Source organism: Symphodus melops, assembly GCF_947650265.1.
Source record: "Symphodus melops genome assembly, chromosome: 8".
Lineage (NCBI taxonomy): Eukaryota > Metazoa > Chordata > Actinopteri > Labriformes > Labridae > Symphodus > Symphodus melops.
Window position 1 is genome coordinate 25,036,459 of NC_136698.1, and position 21,234 is coordinate 25,057,692.

At 40.3% G+C, this 21,234-nt stretch overlaps 3 protein-coding genes across 4 annotated transcripts in view; 1 reads left to right on the forward strand and 2 right to left on the reverse strand.

Moving 5' to 3' along the window:
* On the forward strand, nucleotides 1-8,938 carry atp1b1a (ATPase Na+/K+ transporting subunit beta 1a). The gene is made up of 6 exons (XM_079350564.1): nucleotides 1-472; nucleotides 4,523-4,651; nucleotides 6,010-6,165; nucleotides 6,369-6,553; nucleotides 7,357-7,444; nucleotides 7,568-8,938. The coding sequence occupies exons 1-6, from the start codon at nucleotides 379-381 to the stop codon at nucleotides 7,819-7,821; spliced, it is 906 nt and encodes a 301-aa protein (XP_079206690.1). The 5' UTR covers nucleotides 1-378; the 3' UTR covers nucleotides 7,822-8,938.
* The window catches only part of LOC306828231 (basic immunoglobulin-like variable motif-containing protein), a 367,160-nt gene that overhangs the window by 320,254 nt on the left and 25,672 nt on the right, over nucleotides 1-21,234 (reverse strand). The gene's annotated exons all lie outside the window — the stretch shown is intronic.
* nme7 (NME/NM23 family member 7) overlaps nucleotides 8,386-21,234 on the reverse strand; it is a 23,196-nt gene continuing 10,347 nt past the window's right edge. The window contains exons 8-12 of the mRNA XM_079350545.1: nucleotides 21,149-21,213; nucleotides 20,552-20,620; nucleotides 20,251-20,352; nucleotides 9,551-9,658; nucleotides 8,386-9,004 (exon numbers count right to left, since the gene is read on the reverse strand). Coding sequence (XP_079206671.1) covers nucleotides 8,972-9,004; nucleotides 9,551-9,658; nucleotides 20,251-20,352; nucleotides 20,552-20,620; nucleotides 21,149-21,213 — 377 coding nt within the window. The 3' untranslated portion in view covers nucleotides 8,386-8,971. The remainder of the gene's footprint in view (nucleotides 9,005-9,550; nucleotides 9,659-20,250; nucleotides 20,353-20,551; nucleotides 20,621-21,148; nucleotides 21,214-21,234) is intronic.

The following is a 21,234-nucleotide window of genomic DNA, read 5'->3' on the forward strand; positions in this document are numbered from 1 at the left end:
CTGGTTGCCATGGCAGCGGGGAAATTTATAACGTGTGGCAACTGATCTGTAGCCTGTTAGCCTGTTAGCCTCCCCCCCTTCGTTGTCCTGTTACGCAAAAAGCAGCGGATAGTTGTGATTTGCCAGCCCGAGCCCTCCCCTCTCTTCAAACGGGGGTAACTTATAACAGACGGGAGTTAGGAGGCGGAGCCGGTTTCCCTGAGAGATAAATTGTGTGTTGGTACAATTGGCGGAGTCGGGTACGAAACTGTCCTTTCGCTTCTTCTGTGGGGGACAGTTAACAGCTCAAGCCGCACCTAAAAAAAACCCCCAACAAAAACAAACCCGGTAAAATCGGAACAAAAGGCGAGAAAAGGGGGATCTATCGGGGGAGTCAATATGTCTGGAAATAAAGACAGTGACGGCGGATGGAAGACATTTTTGTGGAATTCAGAGAAGAGGGAGTTTCTAGGACGAACAGGCAGCAGTTGGTGTAAGTACTCCCTTTTTCCTCTTCTTAGACGGAACTAACACGATGGCTCCTGTTCAAACACGAAGCTATAATGTTCAATAATCATACTAAAGTGAACACAGGAGTTTCCCCCTGGATATTTTTGTTTGTTTTTCCCCCCCTCTCTGTCTCTCTACCTCCGGCACAGACAGCACCTGTTAGATCTGTGACAAGCAGCGTCGTGACTTCGTGTTTCAATGGAGGAGGCGAAGTTGGCGTTTCAAATCAGAATTCACTCCTCTGTTTTAAAAGGGAAATCTCTCTGACTTCGACTTAAACACATGTTGCTGGTCAAATCAAGTAGCCTACCAATAAGGCGTATTATTAATGAAAAAAATAACAATATTAAATCAATTAAGTCGTTCTATAGGCTATATGCACCTCTGTAGTTGGCGGGACTGTGAACGCACCATTTTGACATGATTTTAATGAGCCTATTAGTTTTATGGTTTATACAAAGCAATAGGAAATGAGTTCATAAGGCGTAGCCCATATCAGGCCATTCATTAATAAACGTCCTTTATGAAAAGGTCATCCTGAAGGACAGAGTGTGGAGGGCCAGGACTTTCCACTGGTGCTAGTAAAAACACTAAATGCTGTGAAGTTGAAGGTTTTTTCCTACACTGTTTTACCCCTATTCTGTGTTTAAGCCTTGCAGGAAAAAAAAAACAAGAGAACATTTTATTCCTCTCGCTAATTACCTTGAATGGCTAATCCCTGGCTCCTTTGAATGGGTACAGACCCGGGTATGCTCTACAAACCCAAGATTAATGTATCTAATCGTTTTAACTACTGTTTTCAATACTTTAAGACGCTCTTCTAATGCGGTCAGCACTGGGTGTTGGTTTGATTGGATAACTGGACACTATTATACAGGACCAATTAAGCTCAGTAAACCGTTGTACACATGAGAAAGTGCATGTTTTTTTCCCTTCTGTGTGCCGGGTTGGGCCAGCAGACACAACATGGTGCTTGGAGCAGATCACGACTCACATGTCTCAAGAAAGAGCCGCCCCTCTTTCTCTCTCTCTCTCTCTCCTTCTGCACACTATTTTTTTTCCTTCCCCCTCGAAAGAAAAGAGACATTTGGTGTTGGTTTACAGCACTTATTCCTGAAAAAAACATGGCAAAAATTCACTGTTCATTCATGGAAAATTTGCCCGAGTGGAAAATCACAGACATGTCGCCATCATAGGTAGTTTGTAACAGCGAGTTTGCAGCGAACTTGCATGTAGCCTACTTAAGATGCACATCTGAGTTTTTGTTCATCATAACGCGTTAATAGTGTATATTAATGTGGCAGACTGTGAGGTAGTTCTGCTATTACGCGTCTATTACTGGCTTCCTGTTGCTCTTCATCGTGAGGTAGAGTGATGTCGCACTAAGTAAAAAGAGAGCAACAGGTCTGTCTGTGCCCTTGAGTTTCACAAACCATCTCTCTCTCTCTCAGTTCAGGCTTTAAATGAAACAGGGCGTCGTTTGAAGCTAACTATTCATCTTGTGGAAAATACAGGAAATGCTGTGTTTTTCAGTTTCAGTGTGTCTCCGTGTTGAGTTTCGGTGTTTTAAGGCTGAAGCTGAGCGTGTCAGGGATAAAGCACCGCAGAGCTGCTTAAAGCTGCTCAAAGCGTTGACGAGGCTTCAGTAAAAACGTCAGAAAAGTGAAGAGGCATCGGTGAGGTGTGAACGTGGTGATGGCCCCCTTCACAACATGCTGCAGCAGTGTGGTGGGGGAGGTGCTCTCTCTCACCATTCAAACTCTGCCTTTCACTCTCTCTCTCTCTCTCTCTCTCTCTCTCTCTCTGTGCTATTTACATTTCTGGGCAACAGTTGTTGAGACCTGGCATTTCTCTGGCGACAGAATTAGAGTCGTGTACTTAAATCCACCCTTGTGAACTCACACAACATCAACGTCCATTCCTCACTCTATATTTGTTAAAGTGGGTTAATGAATCTTTTTAGAGACACACACACACACACACAAAGGTCCTGTGTGCTTCTAAAACAGATAAAATGAAATGTTTCACACTTTAGTGAAAAGTCACAGGGCAACACACCTAACCAGAGGAAACAATGGTTTTGCATTCTCCGTGACTTTCCTAAAGCCACGAGGAGAAAAAAAATGCAAATTTTCCTTGTAAATTTCACTGGCGAGCACGGCAGGTTGTGATTGCAAGCTCTTTATTTCTTGGATGCCTTCTTAAGAAATCACCACATGATTGCAATCCTTCACATTTCGTCAGCTCAAGTGTACAGTTACAGTCTCCCCCTCAACAGGTGTATCACACGAATGTGATGCAACTAATTCAACAACAGCTCGCTTGGTAACAGCGTGTCGAGTGCACAGATGACACATCTAGTCAGATGTATTATTCATTTTCATAACTTTTTATTCTTAAAAAGATCATACAGTGTCTGTTTGTGATCATTGCTTGTTGCTGTGGGATCAGCCTTGTAGTGTTAAATGAGGGGACGTTGGTGCTCTTGAACCAGCCCATTGTGTTTTAAATGCAAATACTCAGAGTATCAGAGAAGCACAAGGCACAGGGATGGGCAGGCCCATCGGGCTGAATCTACAGCAGACTTGTCAATGTATAGTCTGTTGCAGGAGATAAGGCTTTAGGGTTGAACCTGTTGTCAACCCGTCTAACGAGTTTCACTGTGGTCGATTTAGAAGTGCACTTGGCAGCGGGAAGACGTTTTGCAAAGGCGCCACAACAACTAATACTTCAGCTCTGCCTTAGTGTTCAGACACCCGACAATAAGAAACAGTATGTTACTGTTTGACTTTGAGAAACAGCGAAGCCGGCATCTTGTGCCAAGATGAGACAAACATGGAAGGGTTTGTGGTCTAAGAAGCTGGGAAAGAAGAACTGAGTTGAACAAGTCGTGCTCGAGCTGTTTTAGTTCTTTTAAAAGTGACAAAAGGAAGCAGATTTAAGCTCCTGCCATCAATTAACAAAACATGTTGGTAGATCAAGTGTTCTGAAGACTCCCAGAGGTGCAATGATGGAGGTGATTTTTAGCTGACAGGAGTGTAATATAAGGCAGCACTATAACCTCACTCACGCCTCGAGCTGTTTCAGGAGAAACTCAAATCTCCATCCCCTCACTTTTCCATCTCAGAGTTGTAAATCCAGGAACTTGACAGGAACAACTTCCAGTTCCACCAAACCAAGCGTTTGGTTTGATCTCTTTCTATGTTACTTGACTGGAAAGAGGCAGCCGAGAACTGAAGTTTGTGTGCCCGGATCTCGGTGAATAAAGGCAAAGAAAGAGTGAAACGTTGTTGTTCAGCTGAGCGAGAACAGTGTTTTTATAAAGAACCTGTTGGAAGTGAGCGCTCGGCGGGGGAAGGGTCTGCGTGAGAGGAACCACCAGTGACTCATGCTGTTGAACAGGAACCGTGGTCGTCCGACTGCTGCATAATTGGATTCATTTTGAAATGAGTGTGTGTGTGTGTGTGTGGGGGGGGGACGACTCATGAGTGTACTGAAACTGCTCGCCTGATGAGAAAACAAAAGAGACCATCGAGTGGAAGTCGTGTCATGGATGATCCATTGAATGAATATTCAAATGTTTTCCTTTTTTCCTGTCATTAGATGCTAACGATTCAGTGATACGCTGACCATTAGTAAGCTCTGATCATTGGCCGCACGTTTTACAGAAACATTCATACTCTCACCTTACGTTCATCAAAACATGTCCCGAAAAGAACTTTTTGTTTTGTGAAGTGTGTTGGGTCGTTAAATCAGGACCGTTTTTCTTCATCTGTTCGATCAAAAACTTCTTTCCTTTTAAAACAATTATTAAATGTTGATTTGAAATCTATGTGAAAGTGCATTAACAGTCTGATTGTTCATGAAGCTGAGGAAACGCTTTTACTCTCTGAACACCTGAGAGGCTAACCTAAAAGTTTAAGAGAGATGAACTGATTATTCAAACGACTGGTTCATCTTTGAGTTTCTTCTGCCACTTGTAATTATCTGACATGATTAATGATCTTAATGAACTCTCTCTCTCCCCCTACAGTTAAAATCCTCTTGTTCTACGTCATATTCTACGGATGTTTGGCTGGAATTTTCGTCGGGACCGTTCAGGCTCTGCTGCTCACAATAAGTACCTACAAGCCCACCTATCAGGACAGAGTCGCCCCCCCAGGTAATTAAAGCCAACGTCTTCATCTGTACTGTTCAGAATGAGTGTGGTGAAGGACACTGAGCTCTAACAGTTGAGAGGCAGCAGTTTTAGTTGACACTGATGATGTTTCTGTCTGTGGTTTTTGTACTTAAAGCTGACTCTTTGGGCTCTGCTGTTACACAGCTCCTGTGTCACAAGTCTTTCTGACCTTAGATAGGTTCAGCCATTTTGTCCTTCACTCGTCTGATCCAGTCAATGTTTCCCCCCTGAGGCTACAGTCGGACTGTAGACTACACTCGACTCATTGAATGTGAGATTGAAATGTGTAACAGTCAACATGTTTATGTTCGAACACATGTACGAATGTGTGGCAGCCTCAAGTTGTAGGAAAAGAAAGTCCCAGCTCAGAGGCCTCTAAGCTAGTTCTCCTGGGGAAAAAAAATCCTAATCTATAATCTTTTGAAAACATCCAACTGTGCCACAGTCACACTCTGTGAGCGTTTGGAAATTTCCTCCACAGCTATGAGACCATGCAGATTGGAAATGCCTGGCCTCACCTTGTTGTGCCAGGACTTGTTTGCACAGCACATGCTCTCCGAGCCTTGGCGGTATTTTTAGCAGCTATTGTAAACGACTGTTTTTCATGTACACAGGATAGTGACTGCCTGTTTGTCTGACAGACGTCCACGACTGTGTACAATCTAAGAGTCAGTCTGGCAAGAGGAAGAAGTGCACCGCGCTTTGAGCTTAAGTGAGTTTCCAGTAGTGTCAAGATAAAGGAAGCAGGCAGCGGTTGCCGTTTTTTTTTTTTTTTTCAGAGCTCGAGCCCGCCTCTCACTCTGGGGCTAAAAGTTTCCATTGTGAAAGAGACACACGTGAGAGTGCATGGGTGGGGGCAGGGGATTGGTTAACTTTCACAAGCCACCACTGAAATTCAAATGACTACATGTTAGTCGTCGTTACACAAAGGCCTCGAGTGTTGCTCGTAAGTCCAGCATGGATGAAACAGATCCCACAGCGGAGTCAAGAAATGGTTAACAAAATGTCACGCTTCCTTTTCGCTCCTCTTACCCATCTCACGCTCTCTTCATGCCACGCCTCACTGAGGCCTTGTGCACAAGGTCTGTGGAAAATTACTGCTATAAAGAGCTGACAGAGACCATCAGAGGAAATCCCCAAGATCCTACATTGTGTGTAGCCCTAAGATAATAGAGCAGAGACAGAGAATGGCTCACATGATCTACAGAGCAGCTCCTGTCAGACATTCCTCTTCACAACCTCAGAGCACATTTCTACGCGTTTCTTTCTCAGCCTGTCTTAAATCAGTGTTTTCTGCTTTAGTTTTAAATTCTTAAAACATTTTATTTTCTGTGTTTTAGGTCTATCACACACCCCTCGCTCCGAGAAATCTGAAATTTCTTTCAGCAAGTCTGATAAGAAGTCCTATGAGAAGTATGTCAGCAGCTTGAAGACCTTCCTTGAGCCATACGATGAAAACCGTCAGATGGACACAATGAAGTTTGAAGACTGCGGAGGCACGTATTCACCAATCATGCTCATACTCTCAGGCTGATCCCTGATGGGGATCAACTGTTGTAATGTGCCATCAAACATGCATCTTGTTATAATCACTGAATTTTACATTAATAGCAGTGATAAATGTGTGACTGTGTGCACTTACTGCTTCAGTCATATACAGTAGAGGGGTCTGACTTGTCTTCTTTGGTACCGCTTGCAGACACTCCTCAGGCGTACAAAGACCGTGGACCTCTGGAAGGCAAGGACGGACAGAAGACAGCGTGCCGCTTCAGCCGCAGCCTGCTGGGTAGCTGCTCAGGAGACAGCGATGACACGTACGGCTTCAAAGACGGGAAGCCTTGTATCGTCGTCAAGCTCAACAGGATCGTCAACTTCAGACCAAAGGTAGTTTTACTGCACATTTACGACATTGTAGCTTGTTATCGTAGTGCTCACACTGATAAAGGCACGCGTGTCACACTGTAAATTAACCCAGTGGAGCATAAACAGTCAAGACAAAGGATTCAGCTGTTAATAGAAGGACAGTATTTGAAAGATTTGCAAACGTCTGATTTAAGTCAGAGTGATTTACAAAGAATGGAATATTCTTGCCCTTTGTGACAATCAATGTAAAGCAAACTGCAATCTATGTTTCTCACATCTGAACCTAAATCTGTCAGGATTATTGAAGGAGCTTTGTTTGATTAGCCAGTTATAAAAGCTCAGATACAACCTCGTAATAATAAGCAGCACATGTACACGCTATACAAGTCTGCTACCGACTTCCTGCCTCATCACGCAGCCATAAACCATAAGGCATTGCTAGCAAACAGAAAATCATGGATAATTATTTCTACTTTGTTTTTCTTTTCAGTCGTTGATTGGTTTTGCTAACTGGCAGCTTTCTAAGAGAGTCACGAGACTCATTAAATTCAGAACATGTGGGATGTGAGTTCATTATTTTAGACTTTGCTAGAACTTCATATGAAACCCTCAATGGCACCTACAAGAAATCTGTGGAAGATTGTTTGTCATTCTAAAACCACATTGTTTATTATTATGATCCAGAAATAGAAAGAAACTTAATATTTAATCTGAATAAACTGAACTCTCAACCTGTTGAATGTGTTTGCATGAACCTGGATCCACAGCCAGTCACTATAAAATAAATCTCCATGTTGACTGTCTAAAACTCTCTCTCTTTTCAGGTTCCTTCTAACAATCAGTCACTTCCGGAGTCTCTGCAGGGAAAGGTTCAGCCCAATCTGATCCCCATCCACTGCAAAAATAAGGCAAGTTTGGCGTCACAGAATCAAACCATGACGTATCATTCATGAAAGTTACACTGGTGGATTCTCTGGAGTATTAATGTGTTAAAGATTTTAAATCTGATTTCATGGGTTGTTTTTTTGTAGAAAGAGGAGGACGAAGGCAAGATTGGTGAGATCAAGTACTTCGGTATGGGCGAAGGCTTCCCTCTCCAGTACTACCCGTACTATGGCAAAGCGCTCCACCCTCAGTACCTGCAGCCTCTGGTGGCCATCCAGTTCACTAACCTCACCCTGGGCCAGGAGCTCCGTATCGAGTGCAAAGTTTACGGAGGAAACATAGATTACAGTGAGAAAGACCGCTACCAAGGACGCTTTGACGTTAAGTTCACTATCAACTCGTGACCTCAGCCTTGATGCGCATTACTCTTCATTTTGAAACAAATCAAATGTAGAGAGAAATAAAAGTTCAGATAAACACCACTAGTCTTTGAACATTCATAATATACAGGACCTACACTTAATCTGTGTGCTTTACACTAGCTTTTCTGTGTCTTTGTCAAGGGTTAGAATGTAAAAAAAACAAGAGTAGCAATAGCAAATATTTATTCTACTGTACATGAAAATATTCCTTGAGCCATGGGATGTGTTCATCTATTACTGTAAAACCGCAATTCCACTACTGACGTGTAGCGAGCTGTGTTTCTGTCCCCAGTGTTTCATCCTAATGTGCTCTCTATATATTTTTGGAGTTGTCCAGTGCTGTAGTCCAGTTCTGTTGTAACCTCTTCTGTCTCCTGTCAGCTTTAGTGGTCCAAGGTGTGTTTGCTCCGTGTCTGTGTGCAGGTGTGTGTTAGTTTATGTGAGTGTGTGGAGTGTGTTAATGTGCTACGACTAACTGAAATACTAGCATGGTACTCTGAACCTTTAAGGCCTGTGTTTGAGTAAATGACTGCGCTCCATGGACTCTTTTAGTTTTTTTTCCTGTGTGTCCCTTTTTCTTTTTTTCCCCAGAGTTGTGGAAGGATCCATTTGTTCACCTTTTCTTTGTTGTTCACCACAGCTGTAGGATATGGTTTGATGACATTTCTGTTTGATACATCTGTTCATTCTTAATTCCTAGTGTAGAGCTTTGTGGGTCCAGCCTAGACGACTGTTGCCTCCATGGAAACAGTGGCAACTCAGTGCTTTGAAATCTGTTTTTGCTGGAAACATCACATATTTGTGATGCTACTTACTATTGAATGTTTTAGCCATTTTCATGGTGGAAGAATTTTATATTTATGCAGTTGTACATTTTTTTTTCAAAGTTTAATGTTATGAATCCAATACCAAAGTCGCTGGTCAAAAAGAGTTAGAGAATATTATCAGAGGCAATGCAGTATCCCATGTAATAAGATGTTTAGTTGGTGTGAAAAATACTTAAATCAATGTTGAAGATCAAAACACTTGTCAGGAGTCTGCTCTTGTCACTTTATTTAATCTGCATAAGGCTGAAACAATAAACCAACAAATGAGACAACCGCCTTTGATTAACCTGTTTTCTCCTTTGCATTCAGCCGTCCAGAATCTTGAAGAAATACTGCACCTGTGAAAGGACAAAACAGTTTGAAGGGGTGCTTGTTTAAATCGATGTCCTCTCTGATATCCCAATAATGGCTTTGTTCAAGTTCAAAGTGTAAATTCTCCCCTGCACAAGCCCATTATTAACCACTGTGTCCCAGTCTTGGGAAAATGGCAGCTCCCGTCAGTCACAGGCTAATGTTTAACAAGGAGGCATTTGTCCAGCCAACAGATCAGGAGTTTTCTTGAACAATGACGCTCGATGGGTCAGACCCACTCCCTGGGAAAACAATGGTTTTGTTTCAAATTCCTCTGCCCTTCTTGTTCCTCTGAAAACCCAGTGTGAGCTAAGGTTTTGCCGCGGCCCACAGAGCGGAGTCATGAGACTCGACTAAAGACCGGCTTCACAGAGTTGGGGGTTTTGTTCTTGGCTGAGTATAAGGTAGTTATTTATGCATGGAGAGGAAGACAATGAGGAAACCTATTTGTAAGATCAGAGCAGCGACACATGAATTAATGTGGGTGTGTTGTACATGGAGAGAACAGTGTGTCAGTGACAGACACCACCCACCTCCAGAACACCGTCTTCAGGGAGGTCTGTACAGTGGACCGCGTTCTTCACTTTGTCTTTGCCATAAAGAGCTCGCAGAGTGTTCGGACGGAGGTGCTGGGAAATTTCCTGTTGATTAAAAAAAATAAATAAAAATAAATGATTAAACACCGTGAACTCAGCATAAGGGGGAAAAACATGAAACATTTTCAGTCCCAAAGTCTAGTTCCTTTGAGAAACTGAACATCCTGTTCTGTTGTGTGTCACTCAGTCAAAGTGATTACACAGCAGCTGGACATGTGACCCTGTGACGGATGTGACTGACACCTCAGCAGTCCTTATTGGTCACTGAATGGTGGGATACTTTAACATTGCTAAACATTTAAAATGTCAGATTTAAGAAATATTAACCAAAGCACAGGCTCTTCCTGTAATACAGCAACACGCACAGATACTTTTCTTCACGTTGTACCAGAATCACTACAGCATGTATAGTTTAACTCAGCTTTTAAAATAAAGGAACCCTCGTTAAGAAAAACGTACTGAAAGCTTTTAAAGCGCTGTTTAGTCTTCTGACTATTTAAAGTGCTTTTACTCCGCAGGTCACACCTCCACATTCACAGCCTGATGTCAGAGGCGTAACGTGGCCATCAGTATTAACCAATCCCTTATACACATGTGCAAATTGGGGATCAGTGTCTTGCCCGAGGGAACATCAACATGTGACTGCGGGAGCTCGGGATCGAACCCAGATAACTGACTCTACCGCTGAGACACAGCCGCCGTTTTAAAAAAACATGTAATGAACGGTCACATGTTGCTTTGAAGCTTCTTTTTAACTCAGCACATCACACCTAGCAGACATGCGTCAGTGAGTTATTTTATATAATCTAACTGTGAAAGATTCATTTTTCAACGTATCTTATTTCAGGATAACAACTCTGCTTTTCCTGCTAACAAAAGAGTCGATTTCTGGAGCTCTAAAGAGATGTAACTTGTAACCACCAACCAGCGACGTTACCTCGAGATAACAGAACAACAAGGCAGGACCTCGAGAATACAAGCAAAATATTCTTGTTATTGCAGGAAAATAAAATCAAACAAAATGTGCAGATGAATATCTGCTTTGGTCTTCAAGAACGATTTAGAGATGAAAAAAAAAAATAATTGCAATATTTACATTTGATGATTTTTTTTTGTAACTAATGATGCTTCTTAAGACAGCACACAAGATGCTTTAATACAAACAGGTCACATTTTAAACAGTTAAATCTGTATATTACGACATTTTATCTTTGTCAGATTTTTTAAAAACACCCTCAAACAGTGAATATTAAGTAAGATAAGTTTATGATTCTGAACTCGTTCTTATTCTTTAATTTACCAAACGATAAGGTGAAAAATAAACAAAAATAAAATCCTAACTCATGAACATCCACCATTCTTATTTTCTGTCAACGAGCCGAAAAAATGATTTAAGGAGAATTTAGATAACAATTTTCGAGTTGTAAAATACAATCGTGCAGAATAAAGTACTCCATAAAGACCTGTAAAATTAATGCTCCAATAAAAAAGGTGTGCCACAATAAAGTGTCAATAAAGTTTTCTCAACACTGCACACAGAATATGAATCACAGACGCACTGAGTTCTCCTTTGTTTTTTTTCTCCACGCAGCACTTTTATCACGAGTGTCTATTTTCTTTCTTATCTGACACGCCCAAGGTCACAGCCAGGCTTTCTTGCCCTTCGCTGCTCGGTACCTCCAGGAAATGCAACCCTCCCACAGGCTCGGCCCCCTGGGGAGGGGCGGCTTGTCAGAAATTACCTCACCCTGACGACCAGCAACTTGAAAAGATAGCACACACTACAGGACATGAAGTACTTCAGTCATACTTTCCACATTTTGAGGGATTTTGTACATTTTCAAGTAGTTAGTTTTAAAGAGAACTAATCACTCACCTCAAACCTTTCTGCATCTTACTGTCAAACATTTACCAAGTTCCAGATTCATTCACATAAAAGCTCTTGAGGTTTGTTCAGTGCCACATTTAACAGCAGGAAAACATTTTCTATGACAACGTCTTTATCCTCCAGTGGTTTATGAGAGTGTAACACAAAAGCAGGAACGAGTTTTCAAGGTCATTAACCAACCTGACCTCACCCTCCAAAGACGTTCATTGTCTGGTCAGACAAACAGCTTAGAGAAACAAGTCTCCTGGTTCGAATGACTGCAGGACACAATGTTCATCAGTCATGAAAGAAAATCAATTGTTACAATGTTCAAGGATGCTGGAAACTACATTTTGAAGATGAATGTAGCTAAGGACGGATTCTTTGAGATTAGCTTCAGAGGAATTTTTTACTATAAAATGATAACAAAATGTTCTCCACAGTAGAAGAACTTGCTCCAGTGTCTCCTTCACCACTGAACATTTGGACGGTTAGCGGTACATGAAGGAGCAGACGTGAGACTTTTGGATTTTCCGGATAGTCATGTTTGCCAGCAGGTCGCTCTGCCCCGGCCGTTACCGTCCACAGAAGCCAAATGTTCATAACACGAACATAAGTCCAGCTCGCAGTGGGATTCATTAAAATCAAATTAAACTCTGACAGCAGGTCACTCATGAGGAACTAATACTGTTACAGAGAGCAAAGAATTCTTTTATCCTCAGTCAGTTAATCTTTCTGTAGTTTTCTTCCTCTACCGATGTTGGCTTCAGTCCCATGAAGAACGAGACAAACAAACAATCCACTGCTCTATGCTCATGGCCATTTCATTCTATAAAATGACCAGTGACAATGATAACGTCACCACTAAAACTTTGATCGTTTTTCTTAAATTAAATTGCTCAAGCAGCTCCACAACATCACAGTGATAATAAATCTATCGCTGAACATCTGGTGGCCAGAGAGCTCAAAGAGTCTAAATCAACATCACTGATAATGACAGTTAAGAGACCAGCAGAAGCAGGAGATTCAAATTAAACTGTGATTAGACTGTGCTTGCTAACTATAGACAGTGTAAAACATGCTTCTGGTCTAAGGTTGATTTCATGTAATGAAGTCTGGTAGACTCGGTGCGATTTAGGGGGGAAGTTGCAACATTGCTGTATTTTTCATTGGGTTCAGTTTTCTTTCTCACTGCACTTTGTCAGGCGCATGAAAGCCTGACATATGTTGTGGACTTAGCCACCTGTCATAAGTTATGGTTGTAGCTCCGGTCAGTGGCTGCTGCCATTCAGCCTTGTGCTGCACTATAACCCTGAAAGTAATCAACAGGACAGTGGAAATATGGCATCCTATAGCGCCACGTAGTTTAGCAGAATTTAAACTAAAAATGAAGATCAAGTTAAACGTCTGCTGTGTAAGGTGGCGAATCGATCAAAGCAATGAGTAACCACATTCAGCACAGACATATCAACGTTCACCTATAAGAAGGACTGAAGGCTGGTATTGTTAGCAATGCTAACATTAGCCACGCTCGGCAAACCTAATTGACACAGATGGGCAAATTCATCCCACAATGCACTGCTTTGATTTTAATTGTACTCTCATCCTCCCTGATTCTCGCGCACTAGGAAGTGAATGTAGGCCACCGTTTTCAAGTGGACCAGAGTTTGTTTGAGCGTTCATACCACCCCAAACCAACTAGCTGACAAAGCATCAATCATCTCAGGTTTGAATACACCTAAAGTGACCTCAGCAAATTGGTTCCTTAAGATTTCACCATGTTTTCAATGCTGTTTCACACTAACTTTAGGTCAGACTAGTAACAGACAAACGCTGTTTTCATACATGCACTCCCCATATATTCTAGAGTCAGCTCTCTGTAACTTCAGGCAGAAAACCTCGGGGGCAGGCTGGTGAAACTTTGGCAGTTTGTGTTCCAACATGCAGCTCAGCTTGGGAGTCCAATCAATCAATCTTTGTATAGTGCCAATCCAAAACAAATGTTGTCTCAAGACACTTTTTTGAAAGAGCAGGTGAAAGAGCGGACTCATTGTTTCTATATCTACAAAAGACAAAAGAGATGTGTGTGCAAACGTGAAAGCACTGAAAGAGGTTGAGCTGAGGTGGGCCTTAGGGCTCCTTGCAAACAGCTACAACGTGACTGCCTGTCACTCAGATCAGCCAATAACATGAGCTACTCAGAAAATCATTGTGTGTACCAAGCTTTAAACTTTTGCTGTAAAAATGAGTATTTTAATAATGGTGAGACTTCCAGGTCTTTTGTATCCACACTCAATTTGCTTTTGTACGTCTGCACTGACTTCATTTCAACACTCACTGGCGGTCGCCTCTCGATGCAAACATAATCGCAATAAATACTGACAGAGTTTAAAGGGATACTTTACCTATTTACATCAAGCTTTGTATAATTACAAATCTGGTTGCATTTTTTAGAATGATCGTGCATCTCGCCCTCATTTCCCCCTGAGACTAGAATCACACGTTTTCAGTCTGAACCAAAGGTTTGGACAGTTTAAAGAATGATCTCATGTTAACTATTTCAAAGTTTGGCTTACATATCTGCACGACGTTTCATTTTATTAGAGGTAATAATGCCTTTGAATGGAACTCATTTGCTCTGGATTACAACATGGAAGCTCATGTTTATGATATTCTTCACATTTAAGGTGTTTAACCTTCAAAAGGACAATTGCATTTTATTAAAACAATTATAAAACTAAATATTTTCTGTCTCTACTTTGACAAATGTGTTACTTTTTAGAATATCACTTCTTTAAGGTCTAGATAGATGGACTGATATACTTTATTGTCTGTCCCAACAGAGACATAAATTCTCCTTTAAAAGGCTCAAACAATCACTTGGTTTTCACTTGTCTTTTGTAACACTTGTTCACTTCCAGATAAACCAAAAGAGCCCAAAACCATCCATCTGTGGTGCCTTCTCATTATGACAGAAGTAGTGTCTCAGACCTCCTGGGCTCTTGTTACAGGCTCAGACTGTTTTTAACATCTATTTTCTACAACACAGCCTGAGTGCCTTCATTCTACACACAAACAACAACAACAGGTGCAAATCTAATCTAATCACCTCATAATCTATGTCAGACTTTGTTGTAAAAAAACATCTTACATTTTATTGTTTTATTACTGCCACTAGTGCTACTGCTACTACTATTTTTTCACATGTGGACTTTCATCTTACTTCACATAAAGATAACAAGAATAAATCAACCTTTGAACATGGCCAACTTTTGTATATTAGGTTTTCAAAGCAAAAATAAAAGGACTGTGAAATTATTCATAGTTTCTTTGACAGTAGTCATTGTTTCTCTTAGTGTCGTCTCACTCTGGTTGACAGGAAAAACTTAAATATCTCATCAAAACTTTTGACTTTGTATCAGCAAACTTTAAGGTCTACAAAAGCCCCTTAACTTAAGTGTACTGAGGGTAAATCCAGCTTCATTTCTCTTCACTCAGATGAGTTCTTTGATGGGAACATAGTGAACTAAATTTAGCTTTGTGGCCACCTGGGACAGCTGATATCTTTCTCCACAAAAGCATTACACAGACGGGTCAAAAATCAATCGCAGGAGCGTATTTTTAACCAGCATGATGCATGGAGAGTTTCTTGGCCCTGTGTAACCAGACGCTCCGGCCCGTTTGATCATCTCTTCCACTCATCCTCTATTTTAAGACAACGTGAGGCTCCACAGCATGTTGTGACCACCACACAGTGTTGATGTGTAGCAAAGGGGCAGCAGTGATTTATTAGCCTGCTCATTTAAAGGGGAAGCGTTTGCTCCAACAGTAAAAAAAAATATAGGCGTAAGAATGACAATCTGATACTGACACTTTTCAAAATGAAAAATATTCATAAATTGTCTTCAATCCAACCGTGCTGTTGTTCATGTTCAAAGAAAAAAAAAGGCTATAACAGGTCTTACATGTAGCCTGCAGCTCCATTTTGGTTACAGCCAGATAAAACAAAGCAGAACATCCTCCTTCCCTTAACTTCCACACCTCACAGCTTTTTGTTATCTGCATGAAACTGAATAGTCCAACAGCAGCAGTAAGATGACTACTATGACTCTCAAAATATTCCTGTTTTGACCTTTCTCCCAGGAAAGATGACATTTGTACACGAGCAGCTAATAAATGAAAATAATTTATATTCATGTTTGAATTGATCCGACCATACTGTGATTAACAAAATAACTGGTGACTAGTTGTTGACATTGAAGGGGAATATTCAGAAACAGAAAAGGCTGTGGTACACGTACGTTTCTTAACTCATTTTAAACACATTGTTATCAAAATCATTCTATTTTACATTCTCTGTTTTAGTGCTGCTTAGACACAAGTGAGGTAATTTAATGATCAATAGTGTCAAAAAGTAAAAACAGAAGATCTTCACTCATCATTTTTGTTTGCTCCCAAACGTTGCTGCGAGTGACAGAAAGAGATCACTGCCTTAACTAAAATTAATAATATATATATCAATAATGCCTTAATTGCAAAAACATTTTAATGTTGCCATCCTATCCGTGAAATTTAGACAGTGTGCATGAGTTTGCTTGCATTTTTTGATAATTAAAAATAAGAACGTTTTAATATCTGGTATCGTCAAACGGTCGTATATATTATTAAAATGACAACATTACTTTTCAATTCACAGGATTCACTTAAACGCATTTTAAACCATTTGAATCAAAAACGTAAAGTCAAAAGTCAAATTCCATGAAGGATTAGGAGGATTGTCTCATCCTCATGAAATCATAAAACACTCAGAGTGTAGAGAGAGAGAGGGATCAGGACTGACTGACAGACAGTCGATGTGTGTGTCCACTCTGATATCAGGACACGTCACAAGACAGAGCATAATCTCATGACTGAGTGAGAGCAATGCCAGGCAGCTGAGGGTGCAGAGGTGTGAATGCATGAGGAAGCTTTATGGACAGATATATGACGCCTAGTTAAAGAAGTCCAAAGTGTCTAATATGATAAAGTGTGATTGAAGTGACTGCATGGAGCCGCACAGTCATGTGTGTGTACACACAGATCTGTGCTGTTTATGGATCAGTCTCTGGTCAATTGGAATGAATCAATACCTTCTTCATAGCACATATAACTGGCCTTTAACTATTAATAGATTTTTCTGACCTCTTCATACAGTCTGTTTGTCCAGTCCACTCTGTCAGCTTGATAATGACGCCTGGAATTTCTTTCCACTCTCAAAATGTAGTGTACTTTTGTACTCAGCACAATGTTACACACACTGCCGGTGAACTTATCAGCAACTCCCAACACAGACCGATCAAAGACATGTATCAGTGCTGCTGTGACTTTTCTTTTCTTAAGTATCAAATGAGTTGAGCTGCACTGAGGAGTAGGGGTGGGGCTGTTCCAGTTATTTGTCGGACAACACTAAGGTGAGTCTGAGGTCAGGGTGTGATGAAACTGTTTGACCTCGTGTTTAGTCACTGATCTGAAGCAATCAAAGAAGCCACAGAGGCATCAGCTGAGGAAGAGTGTTCGGGTCAGGCGTGAGAAGAAAAGAGAAAGGAGGAAGATTTTCTCAATGTGGCTTTTTTTTGAAGACGTTAAGTCCAAAAAACCTTGAAATGTCAGAAGAAACATGAAACAGGAGCCACAGATCAGTACCGTTTTTGGGGGACTTTGTGAATGAAGTTCAAATATTGAGATTAAAGTCAAATCACTGAGAATACAGTAAAAGCCTCAGTTTCCAGTGACATGAATACACATAAGAGGAGAGGAGGGAGATCTTTGAGTCCTTTTTGTATATTTTTCAAAGATAGACTTTTCACATTAGCGATTTATACGAGAACAAAATGAATAGAAATGAGTTCAGGACAATTTTCACTTTGATTGTTTTCTTGTTGGCACTTTAAGGGTAAATTAAAATTTCTTAAAAACGTCTGGTTCTTACAAATTTGTTGGTGTTTTTTTGCAAACTACAACAAAGACAGCACTGATAGAGTTTGATTGGACTAAAAGCTGAACTTTTCTGTTTGTGGGAGTTAAAATTCTTAAAAGTATTAAGTCACAAATACAGTGAGAAAACACAGAGTGACAAAACAGGCCAAAGAATTGGACATTTGTATTCTGTCACACCAGCAGCACCTCTTAACTTATGCAATGAGGCAATCTCACAACTTTGTATGTTTGAATGTTAATACTGTTAATCATAAAAACATCATGAAAAGTTATATATGAGGACTGAACAGAATAAACTTTAGGACTGAGGATTTACACCTTTGACATGCCACCCAAGCCAACTGAATAATGTAGAACAAACTAACATAAAACATGTCATTACAACAAACATTTGTGCACAAATGGACTGTAAGTGGTAATACATTGAACGAGAAGCAGATCTCAACAACAGAGTGCGGCTGAAAGGGCTCAGTTATTTTGGCATCAGTGAGCTCTGGTTGTGTCATGTGACGTGGAAACCATTAGTCATTTCACTAACAGTGTTTCATTCTCTGGGGCTACAAATGCAGTTACATGTTGTCAGAGGATTTATTAGCAGAATGCATGAAAAACAATTGCTTTAGTTAAAGGAACATGATGCAAAACTAAAAAAATGCTGAAATATTTTAAAGATGATTCAAATCTGAACTCGAAGAATTGTGAAGTTGTGTAGAGTCTGATTTTTATGGAAACTAAACAGCGATTAGATTTCATATCACACACCAGCTAAGCCCTGCAGTACTGGTTCCATAACACCCACATCTCACACACACACACACACTAAAGTTTATTTCATGGGTTTATCCTTTCCAAATTTATTGAGGTTCCCAATATTTTCAATATGCACTAATAAACAGCCAACACAATATCATCCAGTTCATCCCAAACGTATCTTGTCTGATTTGGGGCTCTTTAAAAACAACAGGTGTGGTTTACTTTTGATGTGATTTGGACCAATCACAGCTTGAAGCCAAATATTGAGGTCAGTTTATATTAAAAATAAAGTTCTCCTCAGTCAGTCTCCCCAGGCTCTAGCTGCCAGGTTTAATGACTTCTCTCTCAGCAGATGGATCCCAGGTTGAGATCACATCGTAAAAACTCAACTCACAACGTTTATGTAAGAAAAAAAGAAGACAGAGAGAGCTCAACAAAACTTGCTGCACTGGCTCCATGTGCGGTTATTCTGATTCATTTTCACTTAAAGTAGAAGTAAAATGAGTGCTCTATAAATGTACTTAAGGAAAAGTAGAAACATAGATCCTTTAAGGTCACATACATTATATTTCTTTTCAACCCAAGTTGATAATCCAAATGTACTTAAGGAAAAGTTTTAGAGCTCCTCAAAACATGTGTGTGAAGTATTTGATCATGTCTATAAACCCCTCTATTTCAGCCCTCCTCAGAACAGGCTGTTTCTGTGTCTGTAGCTTTAAATATGTAAATGGGCGGTGTCTGACCACGCCCCCTCTCTATTGAAGGGTCCGGGTTGCTCTGCCTTTTCTTGATCTCTGTTCTATTGTCTACAATGGAAAGGCAGACTAATAGGGCAGAACAAACACCTAGCTGTACGAGTGTCATCCACCTGGAGGAGGGGTTACTGCCCTTTGTGATGTCACAAAGGAAAAACCTCCTAACAGCCTGTTTATCACACATTTTATAAAAAGTGGAGCAAGCAAAAGACGGAGAAGAAACACAAATAACATTCAACTTTACAAAATGTACTTAAAGAAATAAGTATATACCTAAAGGGGATAGGCTGATTGGTTGATTAATTACAGAAAAACTTTTACTAAAGTGCAATGTGGAAATTGTTACTTTAGCAATGATCCATTTAAACAGAAATAAGTATGACGTTTTCTTTAAGTGTTATTCTATGTAAACAGTTCCAGTGAAATGATGTCCTCCTTCTTAAAAAAGGCCAACGTGATTTTTTTTGCACCTCAGTAGAGATTCGTGTTTTGCAAGATAATCTGTTCAGTCATCCTATTGACATTATGGTGAATATGAAGTGGAATGACTTCAAACAGAAACTGTGACCACCTTGGCTTAAAACATAAAAACTACTGCTAACAACAAACTGCAGGGCAAATATCGATTTATTTTTAGAGTGCAAGCAAAATGTGTTGGTCCAAATATTAGAATAACTCTTAGGAGGTGGAGCTCTTGTTGCACAACATGTAACTAGTGTCTTTGAAATCCTACGAACATAAATTTGGAGTTTCCTATGTCTTCATGTAAATACATCTTTAACACAATCATAGAAGTTTAAGTGATCCAAGAGTCCTGGTACATTCATGGTGTTTTATAAGGTATTAATTGAGTTAATTAATTTTATTATCCCATAAAGTTGATTTTTTTTAAATATTTTTTTCTTTATCTTATTAAGTATAATATGACTGCAAACACGTTCCTTTTTAAAGCCCTGGCTGGTGTTGTCGAGTTTGAGGCGACATTTTATAATTCCATAAAATGATCAATCCATCAAATCGAAACAGTTTAAAGAGAGAAACACCTCAGATCATAATGTTGGGCTGGTTTATCAGACTGTGCTACATGTACAGAACTTAATGGAATTTTTGAGTTGTTCAAGAACATGGCATTTCTCTAAACCGTTCTTTGGCATTTGTTAAACTGGAGAATGATGGATGGGTACCGTAATCATTATCAGATTTTCATTACATGTTTGGCATTTTTTTTGTTTGATAGGCTTTTAGTTAGTGGATAATAATGAACGTATTTCATATGTTTGACTCACTGGATCTGCAGGCCCACAGAAGTCTCTGAAAGTCTTGGGTGCGTCAGTGCCAGTGATCTCCAGAACCATGCAGGGTCCAGAACACAGCTCAGTCACAATACTCTGCAGGGAGAGACCAATGTAAATACACAACAACTCGTCTCCAAACTCCTGAACATAATCTGTGAGGTTCAGACACTTTCCTAGATGTTAACAAAAGATTATGCAGTGTTTGTGTTCTTATCAGCTAAAGTAACAACCTGACAGAGCTTTGATACAGGTACCTGCGATGATGGCACAACAGTGTAGTGTTTATACTCACAGTATACTCTGTGACGACACCTTTGTAGACCTCATAGAACTCCTCTGCGTTTGCCCTGTCAACGTTGAACTGTATGAAGGAAACATCTGTGATGAAATACAGGTTTACCTAGTCAAACTGAAATTCCTCACTTAATCTGTTGCTCTGAAATACAACAACAGATCCACGACCAAAATTAAACACTAATGTAAGAATTTCAAGGATATGAATTCATTCAATCAATCAAAACAAAGGCACAGCATGAATGCACATATTGTATTTGTATAAATGAACTTCACAGTCTGTGGTTACAGTGATGAGACCCCCACTGATCGATTTTTGTCCTATTACCCAGAATGCATCACGTCTCATGTGGCAAACAAATGGATTGTAAGAGGTCACTGTCTGCAGCTGTTACGCTCACTTTTCAATTATGATGTCAGATTGGATGAGACCGTGGATACAGTGCTCATATAAGTAACACGCGTAAATCAACGATTTGTATACGGACACACTCAGTGAAATGTTTCATTAATATAGTAAAAGAATAAAGCAGCTTCAATTCACAAATCATGAATGTACATTTTGAAAAAACAAAAGACAAAGGTAAACATTTACCATCTGCAGGGCTGAAATTTCAAATCCAGCAGCAGATATGGAGTTCAGGATCTTCCCAGTGAGACCTGTAAACACATGAATGTTGA

What these genes read in the sequence shown, in the direction of transcription:
- atp1b1a (XM_079350564.1), top strand. Translation starts at nt 379, where the DNA reads ATGTCTGGAAATAAAGACAGTGACGGCGGATGGAAGACATTTTTGTGG. An exon ending in GGACAGAGTCGCCCCCCCAG is followed by an intron (nt 4,652 to 6,009) that starts GTAATTAAAGCC and finishes TCTGTGTTTTAG; the next exon opens with GTCTATCACACACCCCTCGC. An exon ending in GAAGTTTGAAGACTGCGGAG is followed by an intron (nt 6,166 to 6,368) that starts GCACGTATTCAC and finishes TACCGCTTGCAG; the next exon opens with ACACTCCTCAGGCGTACAAA.